General features: G+C 35.3%; 1 protein-coding gene across 1 annotated transcript; it reads left to right on the forward strand.

Annotated features, from left to right (window-relative positions):
- The first annotated feature begins 2131 nt into the window (after positions 1–2131).
- On the forward strand, positions 2132–3979 carry LOC103416985 (AAA-ATPase ASD, mitochondrial-like). The gene has a single exon (XM_008355194.4). It carries the CDS (start codon positions 2352–2354, stop codon positions 3789–3791), a length of 1440 nt encoding a protein of 479 aa, XP_008353416.3. The 5' UTR covers positions 2132–2351; the 3' UTR covers positions 3792–3979.
- The last annotated feature ends 21933 nt before the right edge of the window (positions 3980–25912 follow it).

Here is a 25912-nt window from a genome sequence, read left to right on the forward strand (position 1 = left end):
ACTTAAGGTGGACTTAAATAGGCTTTGAGAGAAATTTATTTCCCTTTCCTAGAAGGATCTAATTTCCTATTAAAGAGAGAATCAACATCAAAATAGGAAGCAATCTTAAGTTTCCTAAAGCAAGAAGATCTCTACACCTGCTGCCCTTTTTTGCGAGCAGCCCAACAGGTGTGGGGGCATTTGTGGAGCCAAAAATATTCACTAGGCGACACGTGGACTTTTGGACAAAAGAGGACAAAAATACCCTCGAGGCATACCGGGTTTCCTACACGCGAGCAGTAGAGAATCATTTTTTCAACCAAGTCAAAAGTGCCCAAAATAGGTATCAACTTAAAACCTAATTTATTCATATATTTCCCATTTCATTATTTAGCTAATCAATTAGCTAAATAATATACTTATTCCTTTCATATTTCATAAAATCATAATAATTGACTAATGAAGGGATTAATTACCTAATCAATCCCTTAATTGTCAATTTGAAACATCCACTCAAACCTAAAAACACAAGAGGGCCGGCTATCCCATTCAAAACCTAATCCATTACCTTTTTTCTACCTTTTCCCACCATTTCTTCCTTTTTATTAGCCAATTATACAAAAAACCACCAAAACATTCATTTTATGTTTAATAGCCAAATAAATTGGCTAATTAAACCTAAAAACCCTAGCCACCTCCTATCCCTATAAATATACTCCCATTCTCACCAAAAAGCTAATTCCAACACTTTGGCAAAAATCCCAAAATTCTCTAAACACTCTTTCTCTCTAAATTCTAACTTTGGCATCGGAGGTTCTTCGGCCAAAGCCCCCCCCATTCATCGTGGGCGCGTGAGGCTCTTGGCCTTAACCTAAGGTGTTAATTGTTTTGTAGGTGCAAAATCGTCCAAGGTCGAGGAGGAAGAAATTTGCATCCACAACCCTATTTCTTCCATTTTGCGCCCTGATCAATGTGCGTTTATCTTAACAATGTAATAAGAATTTAGGTGGAACGAATTCACGGCTACCGTATCCCCTACATACAAAGTTTCGAAGATAAAATATTACGCATAGTATTAATGGTTTGAAATATCACAATGACGATGAACCTGTTTCTTAAAAATCTCTCTAAAAACACAAGGCATGAGAAAGGATAAGAAGGTGAAATGTAAATGCAGCAAGGGTTATTGAAAGTAAGTATCAATAATTAAGAGCATGTTTGGTATTGAATTTGAGTCCAATCTTTTTAATTCAAAAACAATTTTTGAGTTTCAATTGCATAATTTGTGTTTGGTTGGAGCATTTCCAAAAAGTCAACTCAAAACTAACTCAAGAAATAGCATGTTGCTTAAAAACACAAAACTTCTGTTTTCACACTTTTTTTTCAATCGACATCATTGTTGGGGAAAAATGGGGCTGATTTAAACACAAAACACCACAGATTCAAACTCTTTTACGGCCGCTAGAGCTTTGATAACTTGTGGGATTGAAAGTCAAAAATTGTTTTAAGACTTCCCAAGTTCCATAACAAACAAGTTTTCGGATTGCAATGGTTGTACTTAAGAAATCACGTTTTAAAAAACCGTCATAAATTTTGTTAAAATCTTGGAATAGAATACCCTAAATATTGGATAATGTTACTAATTAATATTTCCTTATTGATCCGGCTGTGAAACAAACGTGACTTAAATACACAATTTTCATGATCTGGTTCATGACCATACTACTAGGAAAGTACCAAGAAAGTGTGTGTGATGCTGGATGTCATCATTGTCACATTACGTCATAGAACTAATAATAATTTCCACAAAAAATTAATTTAAATTTCGATTATGGTTAACTTAACTTAACCTCTTAAGCAAAAGGATTCTTTCCTGATTTACTTTGTGAGGGTTTTAAAGATCTTCACATCTTAACTGTTCATCGTATATTATGCGGTCAGTTTTCATCAGGTACTATTTATGTTTAATTTTAATAAAAAAATAAATAATTTCTGATTACACGATGAACGATGAATGACTAAAATATCAAAATCCCTAAAATTCTCACAATTTGGATCCGCATGGAATCCAAATCCATCTTAAGCAAGTAAACGAGGCCACGACACGACTCCTCCACGTCCACGGTCCACACACGAACACCGACTATTTGCATTGAGACAAATCCACGGGTCAATTTTTGGACCGGATTGTTTGAATGTATTCACGCAGAATAATCAATGCCAACGCACCCCAAAACCCCTTTTCAATTAAAAATATTTTAATTTTTAACTTAAATCTCCACAAAATTATATAAATTCCGACATTTCTGGCAAGAAAACACGGAAGAAATCCAAGAAGAAGCAAAAAGTTGCAACCTTTGAGCCCCCAAAACATGTTTCCGGCAACCATTTTTGCCAACTTCGGATCGGCGATCGGCGGGTTAATGTTCGTGTGGGCGATATTCCAGCAGTACTTCCCCTACGAGCTTCGAAGGCATGTCGAAAAGTACTCGCAGAGAATGGTGGGATATGTGTATCCTTACATTCAGATCACTTTCAATGAGTTCACCGGGGAGCGGCTGATGCGCAGCGAGGCTTACTCCGCCATCGAGAACTACCTGAGCTCCAAGTCCTCCACGCAAGCGAAGCGCCTCAAGGGCGACATCAAGAACAACCAGTCGCTTGTTCTGAGCATGGACGATCACGAGGAAGTGGATGACGAGTTCAAGGGAGTCAAAGTGTGGTGGGCGTCCGGGAAGTACATAGCGAAGCAGCAGACGGTCTCGTACGTTCCGGTGAACGATGAGAGGAGGTACTACAAGCTCACTTTCCACAAATGGCAGAGGGACCAGATCATTGGACCTTACCTTAGCCATGTCCTGAAGGAGGGGAAGGCCATTAGGGTTAGAAACCGGCAGAGGAAGCTTTACACGAACAATGGGTCACACTGGAGCCACGTGGTGTTTGAGCACCCTGCAACATTTGAGACTCTGGCTATGGAGGCGGAGAAGAAGCAGGACATTGTCGATGATCTGATGGCCTTCAGCAAGGCTGAGGAGTTTTATGCGCGGATTGGGCGGGCTTGGAAGAGGGGTTACCTTTTGTATGGGCCGCCGGGGACTGGGAAATCCACCATGATCGCCGCCATGGCCAATCTTTTGGAGTATGATCTTTATGACCTCGAGCTGACCGCGGTTAAGGACAACACCGAGCTGAGGAGGCTGCTGATTGAGACGACAAGTAAGTCGATTATTGTGATTGAGGACATCGATTGTTCGCTTGATCTCACGGGGCAGAGGAAGCAGAGGAAGGAGAAAGGGGAGGAGCAGGGGGAAGGGAGGGATCCGAAGGAGAAGATGGGGAAGGAGGATGGGGAGGCGAAACCGAGCCAGGTTACTCTTTCCGGGCTGCTGAATTTCATCGACGGGCTGTGGTCAGCGTGCCGCGGAGAGAGGCTCATTGTGTTCACAACAAACTACGTGGAGAAGCTTGATGCTGCATTGATCAGGAAAGGAAGGATGGATAAGCACATTGAATTGTCATACTGTAACTACGAATCCTTCAAGGTGCTGGCTAGGAACTACCTCAAGCTCGAATCACACCGCTTGTTTCCGGAAATTGGAGCGTTGCTTGGGGAAGTTAAGATGACTCCGGCTGATGTTGCAGAGCATTTGATGCCTAAGAAACTTTCCGGGGATGTCGAAATCTGCCTGCACAGTCTGTTCCAAGCTCTCCAGAAGGAAAAGGAGAGTGGAGGATTGAAGGCTGAGGAAGAAGCGAAAGAGGAGAAATCGCCATTGGCTGCAGAATCACCATCATCTAACAAAAAATGAAGTGATTGCAAGCAAGAAAGAAAAAAAAAAAAAGGATTTTCGATTTGGGGGACAAAAGGGCTTTGTATGTGTAAAGCATTTCTGTATACTGCCAATGTGGTCCTAGATATATATCCAAAACACCTATAATTGTGTCGAGGTTTGAGCAAGGAAATTGTTGAGCGTGTAACGCTCATGTTTACGGAAAATCTGTCTTGTAATTGGTTGTACATCCGTTGTTCGAGAGACTTACAACCCGACAAGGGATCTCTCTCTCTCGAACCAGGGATATACAATCGGGCATAGCTAAGATTTTAAGAATCCCTCCTGTCCACACGGAATTAACTAGCAGCGGCATTTCAACAAACACCTGGTGGACACTCAGTTACTAGTGAAAAATGTGCAATTTGCACCAGAACGCAATCCAAAAGAAGCACAAAGCTTCGACACGAATCACAAGGAGCAACGCAAGATTCCAATAAAAAGAAATCGACCGAAGACGGTAACAATTTTGGGCTGAGTAGATGGAACTCGCATGAAACCGAGTGGTTGATTTCTGTTCGTATGCGTTAATTGTGCAGGCAGGAGGAGGAGTACAGCTTGAAGGTGGTCCAAATGTGTTATGTATCTTATTGGGCCTGGTGTCCACAATGCACTCTTCTGCACGGCCTGTTACTTTCTTGTGTCCAGTTCACATGTAACGACCCGGCATATTTGTTTGGGCTTACCACACCACCCTTTGAAGTCCAGTTCACATGCCTAATTAATTTGGGTATTGGGATACAACCTTTTTTTTTTTTTTTAAAGAAAATTTACTGTTATTAAGAGAAGATGGGAGATTTTAAAACTATTATATTAATTTATGAGAGGAAAAGTTTCGCAGCGGTGACGCATGGGTAGAACCCAACATCATTTCTACTAGGATATTGAACCACATGCATAATACAACTCTTAAAAATGATAAGTTAAGGTAGTAAATTATTATGGTCGATCAAATATCCTCACCATTTTAAAGTAAATATGAAAATAAATTTATTAAATATTTTATCAAAAAATAATTCTTTAAAAAGATTGAGGAATTTAAAATCTCTACTAATTAATAAAACACTCATTGTCAACTAAAATTCTATAAAATTATTAGTTTAACCCTCTGATTAAAACATAACATGAGTAAAAAATATGGGTCATAAATGTAATTTCACACAATCAAATTTTATTGTTTTTTAACCTCACTTACATGTAATCCTAACATATCTCTAATTAAAAAATAAATAAAAAATAAAAAATAAATTTCCCACTCCCCACATTCTCTATCACTCTCTTCCTCTCTCCTTCTATTTCAAAAACAAAAATAAAAAAAATTTCTCATACATTTTGTATGTGCCCATATGCTAGTAAAGATAAAATAAAGGCAACATATAAAAGGAAAAATAAGAAGAATAAATTACTTAAAACTAATAAACAAAACAATTATAATTATAAATATAAAAATTATAAATACATTAACAAAAAAAATAAACAAGAAAAAGACCATCGCGTCTTCTTAATTTCTCGTTATATTTTTTTCTTTCGAACTCTTGTCTTGCGACTCCTTCCTCAGCAACAATGGATAGTTGTACAAACCTCCGCAACCTGTGAATTCATAAACATGGAGTCTTGACTCCGACAAGCAGTGTGTGCAAACCTCTTCGTGAGGAATGATATAGTTGTACACATGCATGCAGCCTCAGAAAGAGGGTTTAGGGGGTACTTGTCACAGGAGAATGATATAAGTTGCGTTTCGATATATCGCAATTTTTGTCATCTCTCATGCGACAGGTATCTCCTCCAAAGCCTTTAATATATCTCTTCTTCCTTAATATTGTTTGATCTCTCTTCAGTGTCTCTTCATGGCTTCAGAAGATGCTATGTATTTATAAGCAGGGCTGGCTCGCTAGAAGGCCTTTTATTATACAGTATTATTTTGAAGAAACTTCCATGAATTTCGCATTGCATGCATGCATGATCCTGCAAGGTGTCAGGGTGTTCATCCTTCATTTGATAATTCCACGTTTTTCATGACTTCGTGTGTGTGTGTTCATCCTTCATTTGGTAATGATCCACGTTTTTCATGACTTCGTGTGTGTGTGTATAACCTTGAACTTGTAATTCGCTGTCAATTTATTCCTTAAACTTTTATTTTAGCTTATTACCCCTTTAAACTTTTATTAATAGTTGATTACCATCCCGAAATTTGATTTCCAAATTTTCCTTCCATTTCTCTGTTAAAAGCTATCACTTGGCCAAATACACCCTCCGTGGATGAAGGTAAAAGGGTAATATCAATATACCACCTCAGCTTCTTCTTCCAGCACCCAAAACACTGAATTTCACCCACAACCACCTCCTTCCTCCAATCCTCTGGCGCCGGCATGTCCGGCATCGTCGCTTACATGATCTTCCATACTTTTATATCCCTTGGCATCCACTCCCTTTCCTCACCCCTCTCAACCCCTTCACGGTGACATCTGCCTCGTCATCTGCGCCAAGGCCAAAGGTGCCATTTTCATCTTAGTCACCTCCGTCGATGGTAGTGCCCTCGCCACCGTCTGCGATATGAACGTGCATTTTCCATTGAAGTGAGAGTTATCCTTTCGATCTGCCCCGGTCACCTCCACCGCGATTCCAAAAGGTCTTCAATGGCACCGTCGCCATTGCGCTCATGGGCCCCAAAAATCTCACCAAATATTAATACGTGCCAATCACCCCGATGGTTGGACGAGCAAATCCCTTCTTGGAGTTTTGAGACTCCTTGTCCCACATAGGGGAACATAGGCTTCCCAAGAACCTTTATGTATGTTTTATCTTCTACACTAGTTGTTAGGATTTGGACCATTTGGAAATGAATTGAAGGCTTGGGCCTTATGAATGTGTGGATTAGGTTTGTAAAGTATAGCCTAATACAATTAATCTCTACTAATTAATAAAATACTCATTGTCAACCAAAACTCTATGAAATTACCAGTTTAATCTTCTAATTAAAACAGAACATGAATAAGAAATCTGAGGCAGAAATATAATATCACACAACCAAATTTTGCTGTTTTTTTTTTTTTCAAAACCTCACCTACATGTAATCCTAACATATCTCTAATTATAAAAAAATAAAAAACATAAAAACTTCCCACTCCCACGTTCTCTATCACTCCCTTCCTCTCTCCTTCTATTTCAAAAACAAAAATAAAAAATTTTCTCACACACTTTGTGTGTACTCATATGCTAGTATTAATTAATCAAGACAAGGGCTTCTTGGAAGTTAAAATTAATCAGATTCATTAATTTTAATTTTGGATTATGTTTTTTAATTAACATATTAATTAAAAAACGTTTTGATTAAGAGACAGTTTTTAGAAAGAGTTGTGTATTTTTAAATACGTTCAACACGTATTTGAAAGGGTGTGAAACAACCAACATATTTGTAATCTCAGTTTCCAAATAGAATCATCTTTTCTTCCTCCTTCTCTTCCACACAAAATTTTCAAAGAGTAAACATACAAAACAATTCGCTATAATTCTATAATCCAGTGCGGGTTGTAGAATTAAGTAGTTGTATCCTGGTCGAGCATACGTTGTAGAACCACAAGCACAATAGTGGGATTGAAATACTGTTCGAATGACATAGCTTTTGCGCTAGCCTCTACATGTGGTTAATCGAGTTAGTACTATTTTAATTCTTGTATTTATTTATGTATTTCATTCTATACAACAAGTATTTTTGGTTAATAAAATATTAGAATTTCAAGTTTTGTTATTTCTATTATTTTTATTTATTTCTGAATTGTTCTCCAGCATCCCTAAATTTCAAGATCTGATCTTCATTCTATCCAATTTCAGTTATCCAAATTCAATCATCTTCAATCCAAATGCTAGGTTTTTTTTTCTTCTGTCTTAAATTTCAATCATTTTCAATCCCTTTTTTCTACGACTATCTTGTGAAATGATAGTGCTTCAAAACGGTCACGAAATTAGCATGTTGCTTGAAAATTGGGGCACTGCAGTATGGGGCTGACTGGGGAAGAATTTGAAGGGTTAAATTATTCGAGGTTAGGGAAGAGTTTGATCTGTTGTTGTTGCTTGCTTGTAACTTAAAATGTAGAATGTGCGCCCACCAATTGTTTGTGTTTATGTATGTGAGAAAGTGGTGGGATTGAAAGAAAAAAAAAATGTGTTTAAAAATTCCAAAGTTCCATAACAAACAAGTTTTTGGATTGCAAGGGTTGTAATTAAGAAATCATGTTTTTTAAAACCATCACAAATTTTGAGTCAAAATTTGAAAATAGAATACTAAATAGACTCTAAATGTTTAATACAATTACTAATCAATATTTCGTTATTGAGAAAATTGTAGCAATTATCTCTCAACTTTAATTTAATTGGAGCAATAGTCCCTCAACTAAAAATCTATGACTATTGATCCCTTAACTCATCGAAAGGTGTAGTTATGGTCATTTTCATCAACTCCGTTAAAATTTTCATCAAAATAAGTCACGTGTCACTCATATGAGGTTGAATCAAGGGGCAAATATAAAAAACTAAATGAAAAAAATTGTAGTAATGAGCCATCAATTTTAACCCAATTAGATAAATGGTCCATCAACTTTAACCCAATTGGAGCAATGATCCCTTAACTTTAATCTAATTATAGCAATGGTGTTTCCAACATGAGTTATTTCAACGGAATTCTGATGGAGTTGACAAAACAGACAATAGCTGCGCTTTTTGATGTGTTAAGGGATCAATAATTATGAATTTTTAGTTGATGAATCATTGTTATAATTACGTTAAAATTAAGAGATCATTGCTACAATTTTCTCTTTTCTTATTAATCGGGTTATGAAACAAACGTCACTTAGATACATGATTTTCATTGCCAGACGTTCTGGTTCGTGATACTCTTGGACCATACTAAAAGGAAAGTACCAAGAAAGTATGTATGATGCTTAATATAATCATGATGACATCATTGCTGTATGACGTCATGAACTAATAATAATTTCCAATTTTTTTCCACACAAACACCGAATTCTTTGCATTGAGACAAATCCACCAGTCAATTTTTTGACCGGATTGATTGAATGTATTCGCACACAATAATCAATGCCAAGTCACCCCAAAACACCTTTTCCATTAAATATATTTTAATTTTAATTTTAATTTTTAACTTAATCTCTACAAAAGTTATACAAATTCCAACATTTCTAGCAAAGAACACACAGAAGAAACCCAAGAAAAAGCAGAAAGTTCCAACCTTTGAGCCCCAAAACATGGTTCCCGTAGAAAAAAAATCGATAGAAAATCATCGCAAGTGTTTGTGGTAAAAGCACGGACATCGGCTCCTAAAAGGACAAAGAAAATGTGAGAGATCCTAGGTTCAACGTTCTGAGTTTGTGAGTCTGCTTGACTGTGGCCACAGACAAAATGAAATCCTTCATAACCTCTCCGAGCTCGAAAAAGATGGATAACTGTGGTCTGCCACCAGTTTGGCTGAGTAGACATAACACACATGAAACTGGGTTGTTGATTACTGTTCATACGTGTTAAATGGGCAGGCAGCAGGAGTTCAACTTCAAGGTGGTCCGAATGGGTTATGTATTTTATTGGGCAGGATGTCCACAAAGCAAACATATTTTTGTTGGGCTAACCGCACCACCCTTTGAAGTTCAATTTCCAATAAACATGTCCAATATGCTATTAGATTCTTTAGTATGAGTATACAAAATATCAAATGGAATCAGTACCTCGATTAATTAGGCATCTGCTATACAGTATTCAGAAAAATTTTAGGGAACTTTAACGAAAAACTTCCATTATTGTTTACTTTAACGAAAAACCACATTTTTATACTAAAAAGTTAATCTTGTCCAATATGCTAGCCGCACCACCCTTTGAAGTTCAATGTCCAATAAACATGTCCAATATGCTATTAGATTCAGCATGAGTATACAAAAGATCAAATGGAATCAATACCTCAATTAATTAGGCATCTGCTATACCGTATTTAGGAAGGGGTGTGATATCCACACACCCCAAATTACTTCCCACACACCCCTTATTAATTTTTGTCCGTTGATCTTCTTCAATTCATCCGATCCGACGGCCGAAAATTAGAAGGGTGTGTGAGAAGTAAAATGGGGTGTGTGGATATCACATCCCTGTAGGAAAATTTTAGGGAACTTTAATGAAAAACTCTTGTTACTGTTTACTTTAATGAAAAAACCACATTTTTACACTAAAAGTCAATTTTGGTACTATTCACTTTACCCTTTATTTTGTCTTTATTATTAAAACTCAAAGTTTTCAAGCCATTTTCATTAGTTTTTCTAAAATTTTAAATTGATAAGAACCAAGTGGGTTGTGGTGATGTCTGAATTTGCACCTATTTGTATCTATTTTGCAATCAGTCCGCTAGTATCTTTGATCCCACTCGGTGTTCCATTTTCATTTGCTTCCAATTGTCTGCAGCCCTTAAAATTGATGATTTAAGTTATTGAATTTTTTTTGCTGATCGTCGTGTAGTTCGACCAAATATTCTCCCCCTTGTTTATATCGTTTTATACAAAAATTAGATTTATTCAATCTTCGTATAAAAAAATCCTTGTAAAAATTTGAGGAAATTAAAATAAATGCAACATATAAAAGGCAGAAATAAGAAGAATAAATTGGGAAAAAAAATTTATTTTTTGTAATTTTTCATGTTTTATAATAAAAATGGGTGACATGGTTCATATGGCCCAACTAAAATATATTATAAAAAAAATATATGCCTATTATAATTTGAGTAAAATTATAATATTAAGTGGCATTCTATAAGTAAATTAAAATTTCCTCGTGAAGAGAAGCAGAAAAACAAGAAAAATGCATGCCAAAAAAATTATGTAGTAAAAAGAAATATAGATGTGCGCAAAAACGCCCAAGAATACATGTCCAATTATTAATGAATCACACAAATATATATGTACATAATATGTATATTGTTGATGAAGCTAGCTGCAACGGATCAATCTCATATATATGCATAAAAGGAGAACGGAACATGTTGCTAGTTACAGCGCAGATCGTTCCATCTCTCCTGTGGCATAAAGCCCTCAACCTCTTTTATATCTTCTTTGTTTCTCCATTCAACGTGTTAATGGCTTCAAGAGCCTAGATAAACCCATATTTATAGCCATTAAGCTAGGCTAGTATTTCTCTATGTACTCAGAGTCAGAAATGTTATGGCATGTTTGGTACTCTATTTGAATACAACATTTTAAATTCAAAAACAATTTTCAAGTTTTAGGCCTTAAAAACTTGTTTGGTAGGACTATTTTAAAAAACTAAACTCAAGACTAACTAAAAAATATAGTTTATTATCTAAAAACAAAAAAATAGTATCTAATAAGCTTTGATTGGCCCAAACTTGGTATGTCAATTTATTGTTCATTCGTGATTGTTGGGGACTCACCTACTGAATCAAGCGAATTAAAGCAGCCTTTAATTAATAGGAAAATTAATAAAAAAAGGCTTTATTTAAGTTTTAACGATAAAGACAAAATAAAAGGTAAAGTGAATAGTACCAGAATTGACATTTTAGTGTAAAAATATGATTTTTCTTTAAAGTAAACAGTACATGGAGCTTTTCGTTAAAATTCTCTTAATTAATTATATTAGTTGTAGAGTTAAGTTAAAAGGCACCTGTCAAAAGACAAGAAAAAAAACAAAAAGAGATATAATTGAGGACAGGGCCCTAAACCGATCAATAATACATCCGGACATTAGATGCAAAGTTGCAAACCCAAAATATGCGGACAAGGTAAATTCATCCAAACTGTACGTCAGAGTCACATCTCTTTCGCATGACCCATGTCCCGAAAACTTAGGCCTTCATGCTTCTTCAATGTTCAATACGCCTATATGTATTTACGAGGTGTGGGCTTCCTTGGCTCCGCCCTCCCTTACGTGACCTTCTTTTGTGGAGTGTGTAGCGGCCAATGGCGGGGGAAATCCATTTTCAAGGTGGTTAGAAAACTTTATAAATTTATTAAATCTTTGTATCAAAAAAAGTAATTCTTTGAAAACATGGAGGAAATTAAAATAAAGATAAAATCAAGGCAAAATATAAAAGGAGAAATAAGAAGAATAAATTACTTAAAACTAATAAACAAAAAAAATTATAATTATAAATATAAAAATTATAAAACAATAACTAAAAAAAAAAAAAACAAGAAAAAGACCGTTGCGTCTTCTTAATTTCTTGTTTTTTTTTTTGGGCTTTTCTAACTTTAATCCTTGAAGAAGATTGAAATTTAAAATAAATTTGGTGTTAAATTACATATTGATTATAGTCCCTTGATGTATCCTTAATTCAAAATAATTAATTTGTATTTTATTCAATGTCTCTCATTAAATATTTAAATGTATTAATATACACATTTTAATATATTTTTTGACCAAACAAAAGTTGTTTTAATTCATTAATTTCATTTAACATTCTTCAAACTTGAAAAACTCAATTAATGTACCTAAATGTTAATACCAAAATGTATTATATTGAATTAATGTATTTAAATGTTAGTACCCAAATGTATTTAAATGTATGTACCCAAATGTATTATATTAAACTAATGTACCGAAATGTATTATATTAAATTAATGTACCAAAATGTTTGTATCGAAATGTGTGTACCTAAATGTATACACCAAAATATATTATAATGAATTTAATGTACCTAAATGAAGAAGACAAAGTATATCGAAATATATTGTAAAATAAAAATTAGTTTATCTAAATGTTTACAACAAAATATATTATGATGAATGAAATGAAAATTATAATTATAATGAAACAAAATTAATACATTAAAATTAGGAAGAAAAAGAGAAATAATTAAAACATCCAAAAATATAATTAATAAATGAGGTGATTAATGTATTAAGTTACTAAAAATTAGATTTTGATCTTACTCATGATTTTAGTCTAAAAGTCATCTTTACCAAAGATTAAAATGAAGTTTCATATAAAATAAAATGTAAAAGTGCAGATTGTCATAACTCATAAGTAACCGTGCGGCAATAGGCTAGTGCAGTATACAGAAAAATTTTAAATTGATAGATTTTGCAATTCACCTTGAACTTCAAACGCTGGTGTGATTAGCCCAACAACAAAATGTTGGGTCGTTGCATGTGAACTGGATACAGAAAAGTAACAGGCCGAGGAGTGCATCATGGGCATATATAATTAACTCATATCCACTTTGAAGTTGAACTCCTGCTGCCTGCACATTAACACAAATGATCAGAAATCAACAACTCAGTTCCATGTGTGAATAATTTTCAGAGTGGGTGAGAGCAGTGGCGGAGCCAGGAATTTAGACTAGGAGGGGCCTTTAAATCATATAAAAAAATTAGACAAAAAATATAGCAATATAACTAATGAGAGAAAATTAAAGGTTCCTTTTTTGTATTGGCATGAAAAATTTTAATCAAACAAAACTGGTAGATCTTTAACATGTATGAAAAATTTAGTATTAAATAATTATATCATAAAAACAAAACTTGGTACGAGATTAACAATCAAGTTAACATTAATTTCAAACCAAAATTTAAAATTATGGCTCAATACTATTATTATGAGATTTTTCTTCAACATAAATTAACCTTGTTTCGTATCAACTAACCAAAAAAATATTGCTGATAAAGAACTTGGAGGAGGTTCACCAACAAGTTTCGAACCCCTGATGTGCATGAACACAAAAACCCCTTCAACCACCGAGCCACATATTATTTAGTTACCAAACCAACAAATAAAGTAGATAAACTAATATTTCAGAATAGGCCCGTGCCCATCTTGGTCTCCATGTGGCTCCGCCACTGGGTGAGAGAGAGGGATGGCAAAGAAAGAGAACGAGCTCGGGTATGAGAATTGTATGTTCAACCCACCCATACCTTGTACGTTTATTAATACTAATCATGATGAGTTTTATTGCCTTACAAGTAACACAAAGATTATAATGATTTGATCTTCAACTCCTATTGGGATTCTATTTAAGTTTACATGTACACAATCACATTTCTAAATAAACACACTAATTACAACACTCCTCTTAAGTGTGTACAACTTAAGAAATAGTCGTATCAGGACTTAAGAAGATAGCAGTTGTTGTCGTCAGTTCTCGACAAGTACAAATAATTGCTAACACAAGTCTCAAAGTAGGGGTGCATATCAAAAGAAAATCATAAAACCCTTTGCTGCGGTATTATAGTAGTCAAAGGAAAAAAAAGTGGTGAATTAAATGAATTTCACATATTCAAGATGATCATTAACGCATATAAGAGTATGACTAGTCTAGAGTAAATACCTCATTAAAACCTCATCATGACCAGCTTAAATTTACCTCTTTACCATTTTTAATTAAAAAATAAAAAAAATTCTACCGCGCAATTAAATAATTGAAGAGAGAGAACTTTCGGCTGCAATGAAGATCGCTAAATGCTTATAAGTTAAAAGAAAAGTAGACACAAACTTAACTGATAAGGAATGTATGAATTGACAGTTGACACCACCACCACCCAGCATGCTAGATAAAGGGAGAAGCTCCCAACCCTAGAAAAAGAAATCCTAAAGGTATAATATCATGCAATCATTGGTACCCAAATCAAATGGGAACACTGTTTAATTGATCATATGCTATACAAGAAACTGTGCGTTCAGGGATAACTCACACACATACACACATGTAGGAGCACAACACTGGAAAAAAAAATATTGGTTAACAAAATATACGTGCACATATATGTACATATGTAAGTATACAGAACCTTTAAGAGAAGAGATTCTTATTTTTTATTTAAATGAAGATTAGTTGTGGGATCCATTCCACATTGAACTTCAATGATATGAACCGTCTATTTTGTAAGTTTAAATTCATAGATCATCCTTACAAAAATTGAAGCCAATCTGAAATCATTTGCCTATTTAATTATCACGATGAAATTTCAATGTTTTTTAGAGAACAAAGTATTCGTTAATTTCTTTGAACTCAGTTAGATACATCAAATATTTCCGATATGGCTAATATTTTTCAAGGATGATCTATGAGGTGCAACTTAAAAAATAGATGGTTCGGATCATTAAAGTTTGATGCGGTGTGATCGTATAACTAATCCCTATTTTTGTAAAAATAAAATAAAATAGGAATCTCTTTCCTTAAATGCTTCATATAAGGTCATCTCTAACCAAAATGACTAAATATAGCCCCGTTTAGAATTATAGCCCTGCAAAAAAAATTATTTTTAAAAATGAATAGTGCAAGGCCATACTCATATACCAACTCCAACCGAAATGGCTATATTAGCCCTTAATAATTTATTAGTTTGAAGTTTATACTTTAAATTTATTAGTTTTTTTAAGTTAAAGTACCTTTGGATGTTTTCAAATATAACCGTTGAATTTGAATCAATCATTGCAATTGAGAAGTTGAGTCCCAAAAAAGGGTTAAGAGGGAGGCTACATATGGCCAGCCTGATGTCCATTTGGTCAAATAATGGCCTAGTGGGCTCAATAGAATAATGGCACATCCATCTGTTGGAGATGAATTTTTGAATAAATCATGTCATTTTTTTTGTTTTTGAACATTTAACCCTCTTCATTGAAAATAGCATAAGTTCAAAACTATTCTCACTAAAACTTAAAGTCAAACCATAATTAAACTAAGGGAAAATACGCTTTGCGGCTATCTCCAAACAATAGATGGCTTGAATATTTAGCAAAAGATAATAGACAAACACCAGTTCCAGGCTTAGATGATTTTTAAGTCCTAATTAATACTGCAATCACATGTTAAATGACAAAACTTGCGGTGAACCTTGTGAACAGAAGATCTTCAATTAGCTCTTCATCCTTCAGCCTTCATCTGGTCAAGTAATAATATGCCCTTCTCAGAAGAAATCATGTGCTTGAGTCCTTCACTAGCAAGCTAATGATCAACACCCCCGCCGACCAGGCCATGCGTTTCTCCGTTGCCTATGTAGAAGTGGACGTCACGGGTGGCCGGATCTAGCAAAAAGGAGAGGAAAAACATTTGCTAGGTACTTTTTTTTTTTTTTATAACTTTTTCTTGTATTTTTCGGCACATTTTACAGACACATACTTTCTGTCTTTTCGATCCCTAGCATGTATAGAAGCACTTACCATGATCCTTTGATCCAAGAAGATAAGTTTAGTTCTTAAACAAAATCTTACAGTACAGTAATATAAGCATGAAGCAAAAACTCAAAACAGACGACAAAATACAGAAAAAGGGTAAAGTTATACTACTTCACCTGATCTTTCTCCAATCTTGCGAAGAAATTAAACATGGGCTTCCTTTCCGTGGAATCAAAGCGTGAGAGGCTTCAGTCGAGGAGAGATGAAGCTTGCTGGCCTGAATTGGCTAGCTATATAAAGCTTGTAATCGCAGCTACCAATATACATGGCATTCGGCGCCATCTCACCTTCGACAGAAGTCCCTACGCTTTGATATTTTGATCTCGCTTTTAGTACTATTTTTCAATCTGCTGGCTCCGAAATCCTCATGATGCAGCTCTTATATCTAGGCATGAAAGAGGCAGTATAGTATTTCTTCATTTTCCTTTTTTTCTTTTTGTAAAGTGGTACTAGTACTGTAATTCATAAGGCACAAACATATAAACTCCAAATTTCTCTCCCACAAAAATTATTAAAGCCTCATGGTCATGGAAAATATATAACACATATTTAGTACATCTTTATTTATAAATACATATTATATATAAACTTAATGAAACGAATATAAACTATGTGATCGTATGATCTCAACAGTACTATATATTTATTTTTAAATTTAAGACCTAACCCTATAGGCTCATACATATGAGTTGATGAATTATTCATGAAATTTGTCATTGCAAAACAGTTGTGAGATGAAATCGATCTGCAAAACTACTGTTATTAGTTGATTAGTAATATATCATATTTACTGCCCTAATCTTTTGATGTAATCTGAATGATTTTTGAAACTTAATTACTCCCAAGTACTGCAATGTATATGTGTTTAGGCCCAAAATAGTAGTTTGGGCCGAGTATAGAATCATTCTCGGCCCGGAAGGCCTTGCGACAAGGGTGCTATGGATCGTTCAGTACGTGGGCCTCCAAACCTAGGTCGGCTAGGTCATGACGTAAAACAGGTCGAGTCCTAGTGCAATAAGGAGTCTCGGCAAGATTAATAAACCGAAAGCGAATCCGGTTCAATAAGGGATAGGTTCACAGTCATAATGAAAGTAGGATTGGTCGAGTCAGTGTTTGATCAGGAGAAGAAGTCCTAGTCCGAATAGGGTTTTAACCCGACCTTGGGGGATCCGTTGCTATAAATAGAAGAGGATGTGCATCATTCAAAGCCCCCTGCAATTCAACATACAACTGCCCTGCGCAAACTCTCTCAACAACTTTGAGATTTTTATTTTCTTTTCGCTGACACACCTTCCGTTGGCATCAATAGCACTGTGGAAGCAACCGGTGATATCTTAAGTCGGCATAGATAGCTCTGTCATCGTAGAATCAGTCGATCTCGCAGTATCTTCCGTTGGCATCAACAGCACTGCGGCGAGGACGGTTGGTTACCTATCCAAGTCTCGGTCGAGAAGGATTTCCGGATCCTTATTGATTGAGGTCATCTCATTAGCCTCCTCGGCGAAGTGAGGTGTTACAGTATATCGAGCTCGGCGCATTGCACGCCGAGTTATTTTATGATTGGATACTCCCAAGTGGGATTTAGAGTTCGGCATTCGGACGGCCGAACCACGTTCATTATTAAAACTTATATTTGCTTTGAGTATTTGTGCCCTTACACTTTGGTGTTGATTCGGCGTGAGTTTACTCTGACGAATAACATCACTGTGACTGAATCCGACAACGACGACTCGTGAACTTCGTAAGAATAGTAACCTTGTCTTCAGGTTCGAGAACCCAAGAGGCCGAGACGCGTTCCTTCCTCGGTCGCAATCGCAAGACGTAGGAGTCAGCCGCGCACCCAACGCAACATCAACAAATTTACTCCTCGGCTGGGCTCGGCCGACGAGTTGGCACGCCCCGCATTCACCGAAGGACGTAGTTAGCTTATAGATTACTCGGCCTGCGCGCCACGTAGGCTTGGTAGTTTCTAGGGTCAACAATATGAGATCACCACCGATTCCATCATCTAATACGAATTTATTATATGTACAGCTCCAAATAGAATGATCTTTTTTTAATCCACGTTTTAGTGTGGTTATAGATCAATCACATCAGATTATCATAATCACGATGGGCCTATTTTAATCGACAATTTATGGCATCCACAGTAGATGCCTAACTAAAACAATCATACCTTGACAAAGGCAAGCATAAGTAATTGATAGTATATTATTCAGATAATCTACAACCATAAGATAAAAATCATGTCGGAAAAAAGAAAAAACCCAAAATGTCATAGCGAAAGATCAAAATTGTAGCACTTGTGTAGAGCTTTTTGGTCACAGGTGAGATGGCAACAATTGCATGCAGTTGCAGCACAATTAATGCCATCTCTCTTGTGAGCATAAATCTCCCAACCTTTCTTAATTCATCAGTTCTCTAGAGATGCCTCTCTCCCTCTCAATGAATATGGAAAATGCTGCATTTTTCTTTAATTGAATAAAGAAATTAGTACATATGCATAAAGAAATAAAGGGTTTCATGTCACAGGAGAACAGAACATGCTGCTAGTTAGAGCGCAGATTGTTCCATCTCTCATGTGACATAAAGCCCTCAACCTCTTTTATATCTTCTTTGTTTCTCTATTCAACGTGTTAATGGCTTCAAGAGCTTAGATAACCCCATATTTATAGCCATGAATAATAAGGGGGTGAAATGGTTGATATGTCCCAAAACTGGTTCTATCATAAAAAATAAAGGGGTTTTCTAACTTTAATTCTAGAAAAAAGATTGAAATTTAAAATAAACCTGATGTTAGATTACATATTAATTATAGTCATTTGATGTGTCCTTAATTTAAAATAATTAATGTGTATTTTATTTAATGTCTCCCATTAAATATTTAAATTTATTAATATACGCATTTTAATTTATTTTTTGACCAAACAAAAGTTGTTTTTAATTTATTAATTTTATTTAACATTCTTCAAATTTGAAAAACTTAATTAATGTACCTAAATGTTAGTACCGAAATGTATGTATCGAAATGTTAATACCGAAATGTATGGCCAAATGTATGCACCGTAATGTGTGTGTGTGTCTATATATATATATATATAACCTTGAACTTGTAATTCACTGTCAATTTATTTCTTAAAATTTTATTTTAACCTATTACCCCCTTAAATTTTTATTAATAGTCGATTACCACCCGAGATTTGATTTCCAATTTTTTCATGGATTTCTCTGTTAAAATCTATCACGTGGCTAAATACACCCTACATGGATGAGGGTAAAAGGGTAATATCAACATACCACAGCAGCTTCTTCTTCCAGCACCAAAACACTGAATTTCACCCGCACCCACCTCCTCCTCCAATCCTCTTGCGCCGGCATGTCCGGCATCGTCGCTTACATGATCTTCCATACTTTTATATCCCTTGGCATCCACTCCCTTTCCTTTCCCTCTCAACCCCTTCCACGGTGACATCTGCCTCGTCATCTGCATCAAGGCCAAAGGCCAGGGCCGGTCCTGAGTTTTTGGGTGCCCGGTGCGAAAGCTCAAAATGTGCCCTTTTTTTATTACGAAAACATATGTTTTAAAAAAAAATATTTAACGAGGGCTGGAACCCAGTCGAAGCTGGGGGGGCTAGGCCCTCACACCCAAATTATATTACTTGAGAAAATATACAACGGGGGGGGGGACATAATACCTAAACCCCGACAATAAAAAATACAATCATATACAACCATTCCTAGCAAAGCTCCTTGAAATTTCAACCTTTAAGAAATTGTCTTCTAGCATTTTTTGAAGCAAAATTATCAATTATATCATCATACTCCAAGTCTTCAATCTCATCCTTTTCAATGCATAAGATTGCTAATCCATTTAGCCTATCTTGAGTCATAGTGGTCCGCAAGTAAGATTTTAATAATTTCAATTTTGAAAAACTTCTTTCAGCAGATGCCACGGTCACAGGTACAGTCAACAGTACACGATAAGCAATCATGACATTAGGACACATGTCAGTTTCTTTTACAAAGTTTGCTATTTCCATGGATGTCCAAGGGTTATTAGAGAGAAATGCTTCTTCAGGTAACATCATTTGCAACACCTGTAATTCGGAACATAAGTCGGCTCCATCTACATCCATGGTATTTCCATGTTTCAAATGTGCTTCAAGATTCATACAATTTTCTTTTAGCTGTTGATCATCCAATGAAATTAACTTCGGTGCATCAAACAAGAAGCCAAAAATAGATTCAAAAGCCTTTAACTGTTCAAATCTATTTTTCAGTTGAGAAATAACAATATCCACTATAACAAGAAAATAATCTGTTCTAAATGATTCTTCAGCAGACTGTTGTTCCCTCTCATTACCATCAACTTCATCATGATGTCTTTTTCTAGGTCTATGACGTTTAGTTTGAAAAACAGGTTCAATTTCCGAATCAAGTGCAATTTCTTTAGTGAGATGCTCTTTACTCTTTTCATGTTGATCAAGCTTCACACCAAGATGTCTCCAATCACTAATTCCATCTTTTGCTAACTCACTTTTTGAGGTAATTGTTTTAAACAATTTACAACAAAAGCAAAAGATTTTATCCAACTCTTTTGAGTACACAAGCCATTTCCTATCATAAATTTCACCCGTTGGTAATTTTCGATCATAGTAGTGTGAGGAAAATTTTCTAAAGAGTTTGTCCTTAGGATAAGTGAGATTAGTTTCTCGAATTGGTCCATTTTCTACAAGTAAGGCTCTCATTTCTGCATTAAGACCATCCCAAATTCTTGGATCATAAATGTTTAAATGGAATGTAGGTTCGGTAGATTCAATATTTTCCTCTACACCAATATGATCATCATCAACATTTAAATCTATATCACCACCATTTTCATGATCTTGAGACCCATCACCAACATTTTCCTCTAAATCACTACCATTTTCATGGTCTTGAGACTCATCACCAACATTTTCTTCTAAATCACCACCATCATAACCACCAATTTCATGATCATGAGACTCCCCAACAACATTTTGTGACTCTTCACTAACATCATTTTCTCTCAAATTTTCAACCGACTCATTCTTTGTAGAGAAAAATTTATTAAGAGATCCTCTTAAAATTTCGGCAATTTCGTTATCCTTTGCTTTTTTTTTCCTTTTCATATTACCAAAGAGTTGTTTTCTAAAAGACATGGCTTCGATAATTTGTTTGCAAAAATTACCTACACATGATATAACAAAAATTTCCTATCAAAATTATCATTCCAACATATATTATATATTATAAAAACACTAGCACATAGACATAGTCTAACATATACAAATTGATAAAATTGAACCTAAATATTGAGTTTAAAATGAACAACAATTACTAGAGCAATAAAATTTTCCCAAATTTTCTGCCATCTTTTTACAATTTCTGCAACCAACAACAATTACTAGAGCAATAAAATTTTCCCAGATGGTTGATAACGTGGCTAATGGGAAACCCAGAAACAAGATAACAAAATTGATCAACGTCAAAGCAAATACACATAATTAAGCAACAAAATATACTCATTTGTTATCAAATGCCAACCGACGGAAAATAAAAGAAACGGAAAAAAGAAGAAAGAGAGGAAAGGAAAGGAAAAGAAACGAACCGACGGAGGAGGAGATGTCGGTCTGGTTGACCTGCGACTTCTTGAGCTTTTTGAAAGAGTAGGCGGCATTCAGAATATGTTAGAAATTAGGGTGTATGGGACCAAGTGGTCCCTGTATAACTTTTTTTTTTATAATTTTTTTAATACATAAAACCTGGGCCTCTTTAATATGTTGTCAATCTTGGGCCATCTTCTATTTGAAAATTGGGCTCTAGTAATTTTTTTTTTTTATACCTAGTTATTTGGGTTTTATTATTTTGGTGCCCCTTTAATTTTTGGGCCCTGGACAGTTGCCCTTGTGGCACTGGGCTAGGGCCGGCCCTGCAAAGGCGCCATTTTCATCTTAGTCACCTCCGTCGATGGTAGTACCCTCGCCACCGTCTGCGATATGAACGTGCATTTGCCATTGAAGTGAGAGCTCTTCCCTTCGATATGCTCCGGTCACCTCCACCGCGATTCCAAAAGGTCTTCAATGACACCGTCGCGATCGCGCTCATGGGCCCCAAAAATCTCACCAAATATTAATGCGTGCCAATCCCTAAATTTCAAGATCTGATCTTGATTCTATCCAATTTCAGTCATCCAAATTCAATCATATTCAATCCAAATGCTAGGTTTTTTTTTTCTTCTATCTTAAATTTCAATCATCTTCAATCCCTTTTTTTTAAGATTATCTTATCAAATGATGGTGCTTCAGAACGGTCGAGAAATTAGCATGTTGCTTGAAAACACAAATTTTGTAACAATGTGCCTTCAATTTTAACCCAATTAAATAAATGGTCCCATTACTTTAATCTAATTGGAGCAATGATACTTCAACTTTAATCCAATTATAGCAATGGTCATTTCAACATGAGTTATTTTGACAGAATTCTGATGGAGTTGACGAAACAGACCATAGCTGTGTGTTTTGACGAGTTAAGTGATCAATAGTCATCAATTTTTAGTTAAGGAACAATTACTCTAATTACGTTAAAGTTAAAAGGCCATTGCTACAATTTTCTCTTTCCTTATTATGAAACAAACGTCACTTAGATACATGATTTTCATTGCCAAACATTCTGGTTCATGAAACATTACTCTTGGGACCATACTAAAAGGAATGTACCAAGAAAGTATGTAAGGCTGCTTAACATAATCATGATGATGACATCATTGTTATATGACGTCATGAAATAATAATTTCCAATTTTTTTCCACACAAACACCGAATTCTTTGCAGTGAGACAAATCCACGGGTCAATTTTTTGATCGGATTGTTTGAAGGGAACTTTAACGAAAAGCACCCGGTACTCTTCATTTTAACGAAAAACCACATTTTTACACTAAAAAGTCAATTCTGGTACTATTCACTTTACCCTTTATTTTGTCCTTATCATTAAAACTCAAAGTTTTCAAGCAATTTTCATTAGTTTTCCTTTGTTTGAATGTATTCGCACACAATAATCTATGCCAAGTCACCCTAAAACCCCTTTTCATTAAATATACTAGCAGATGAGCATACATTTTATGTGTGTAAATAATTTCATTTTAGTTTTTGTTATTGATTAAGAAATGTGATTAGTTCTTAAAATTTAAAAAAGAGTATGGAATAATGATGATGAGACAATTTCTATTAATAAGTGCAAAATTTTCTTTATAATTACTATTTTGTCCTCCTTATGTAAATAGTGTGTATAAAAAGTGAGGGTAAAATAGGAAAAATAGATATATGATTGTCATTTTCTAAAAAAATGAGGGTAAAATAGGAAAAATAGGGATATGATTGTCATTTTGTCAAAAGTTACAAAATTAAAGCCTCTTCAACCGCCCATCTCCTCTCACGTTCTCCTCAAGTGCAACTGCTTCAGTTCATTCAAACTATCCAAAAAACATCATGATTTTACTTACCTATATGAAAAAATAATGGTGGGACAATCATCACTCAATCAAGGTCAAAAGTGATCAAAATAGGTATTTATCCAAAAAGTATTTCATCCATCCTCATCAAATCCTCCCCACAAGGTAACCTCTAAATATTCATTCAAAATAGGATTAATTACCTAAATTAATTAATTATTTTAATTTCCTAATTGATTGCAAGATATTATGGTAACGTAATATCTTGCAATTACACCCTAAAACCACAAAATGTGGCTGTGGATGCAAATTTCCGCTTTCTTCTTCTTGGACAAAATTGCACCTACAAAACAATTAACACCTTAGGTCAAGGCCAAGAGCCTCATGCGCCCACGATGAATTGGGGGGCTTTGGCCGAAAAACCTCCGATGCCAAAGGTAGAATTTAGAGAGAAAAGTATTTAGAGAGTTTTTGAGAGTTTTACAAGAGTGTGGACTTAGCTTTTTAGAAGAAATAGGGTCCTATATATAGGGAATGAGGTGGCCGGCCCTTAGAGGATTTTGTGTGAAAATGGTGATTAATTTGGTGATTAATAGATTAATTAGGAATTAATCCATTAATTAGCCTAATTAATCTAATTTGTATGGAGGGTTTTGAAGGTTATGGAATGAGGATGGATGAGATAAATTTGAACTTGTTACCTATTTTGGGTACTCCTGATTTGGTTGATGGATGATTCTCAACTGCTTGTATGTAGGAGACCCGGTGTGCTTCGAGGGTAAATTTGTCATCTTCACCCAAAAATCCACGTGTCACCTTGTGATTATTTTTGGCTCCACGGTGCCTAGTTCCCACCTCTCCAAAGGGGGCCGGCCACACCACTCCATTTCTCCAAAAACTTAAGTTGAATCCTCTTGCAAAATTCTCTAAATTCTCCAAACACTTTTCCCTCAAAATTTTAACTTTGGCATAGGAGGTTCTTCGGCCAAAGCCTCCCCTCCCCATTCATCGTGGGCACGTGAGACTCTTGGCCTTGACCTAAGGTGTTAATTGTTTTTGTATGTGCATTTTTTGTCCAAGAACAAAAAGGAAGAAATTTTTGCATCCACAGTAATCACATAATCTGAAACAAGCATATGTATATAATTGATGAAGCTAGCTGCAACGGATCAATCTCATATATATGCGGATCAATCTCATATATATGCATAAAAGGAGAACGGAACATGCTGCTAGTTAGAGCGCAGATCGTTCTATCTCTCCTGTGACATAATGCCCTCAACCTCTGTTATATTTTCTTTGTTTCTCTATTCAACGTATATTAATGGCTTCAAGAGCTTAGATAACCCCATATTTATAGCCATTAACCTAGGCCAGTATTTCTCTATGTACTAGGAGTCGGAAATGTTAGGTTTTTTCACAATGCAAGGAAATTACTTATACAATACCACGAAGTTTGTTTTAATTTGCAAGGTATTTTCCTGTGATTAGATAAAGTGGGATAAATTGCATACGCTAATGAAGTAATTAATCATTCTTTAAAATTAAATACGTTGTTTAAAGTTTGGAACATTGGCCTTACCATACACGTAACACATTAGAAACTCTAGTAATTTCCAGGGGGTTCATTTTCCCATTGGAAAATAATAATAAAAAAAAATTACAAGCACAATTTCCTCGAGACTTTCATATAAACCTCCATGTCCAGTAAAAGAAAAGGAAAGAGATGTTAGACTCTTGTTTTCTTTTCTAATATTGGTCGTATATTAGAACCGATCCCAGAATTTAACTTGTACAAGAGTATTACTACAACAAAATGCATGGTTCAGCGATGAAAATTTCACTCAAGAAATTAGAAAGTTCTCATGACTAAAAGTTGTTGTGACAATTTCGTCGTTAAACATTTATTTAAAAATAAAAATTAATGTCGAATCGTAAATTGTAGTGACGCTAATTTTTAAATCAATCACTTGCTTAATTACCTATATCTGTCAAAGACTAATGACATACTTTATATTAATCTTGGAATCTAGCCATCAGCCGGCCAATCATGTATATATGATACTTAAACTTTGGGGAGGGTCTTAGGATTAAGAACAAGTGAGAGGGAGGTGAGATCAAAGGTGAGGCAGGGTTAGCATAATAAATTATGAGGTAAAAAAAAGTTGGAGTTTCATCATAAAATTAAGTGGCAATATGGTGAGTAGTCCCACCTCTTTATAATGTTTCTCCCTTCATCGATGTGAGACTCTTTTACCTTCACATCCTCACACGCCCCATAAACGACGCATGGTGAAGTTTCAAGCCAAACACGTGGATAACACGAATTAGGTGATGCGGAACACGTGTGGCCGTTGGGCTTCACACATGAGCCAATGTGCCATGATATCATGAAGAAAGTTGGGGTTCTACAATAAAACCAATTGACAATATAGGGATTAGCCAACA

Source organism: Malus domestica, chromosome 17, assembly GCF_042453785.1.
Source record: "Malus domestica chromosome 17, GDT2T_hap1".
Classification (NCBI taxonomy): domain Eukaryota; kingdom Viridiplantae; phylum Streptophyta; class Magnoliopsida; order Rosales; family Rosaceae; genus Malus; species Malus domestica.

Excerpts from the sequence above, each read along its gene's own strand:
- LOC103416985 (XM_008355194.4), top strand. The coding sequence starts at position 2,352 with ATGTTTCCGGCAACCATTTTTGCCAACTTCGGATCGGCGATCGGCGGG.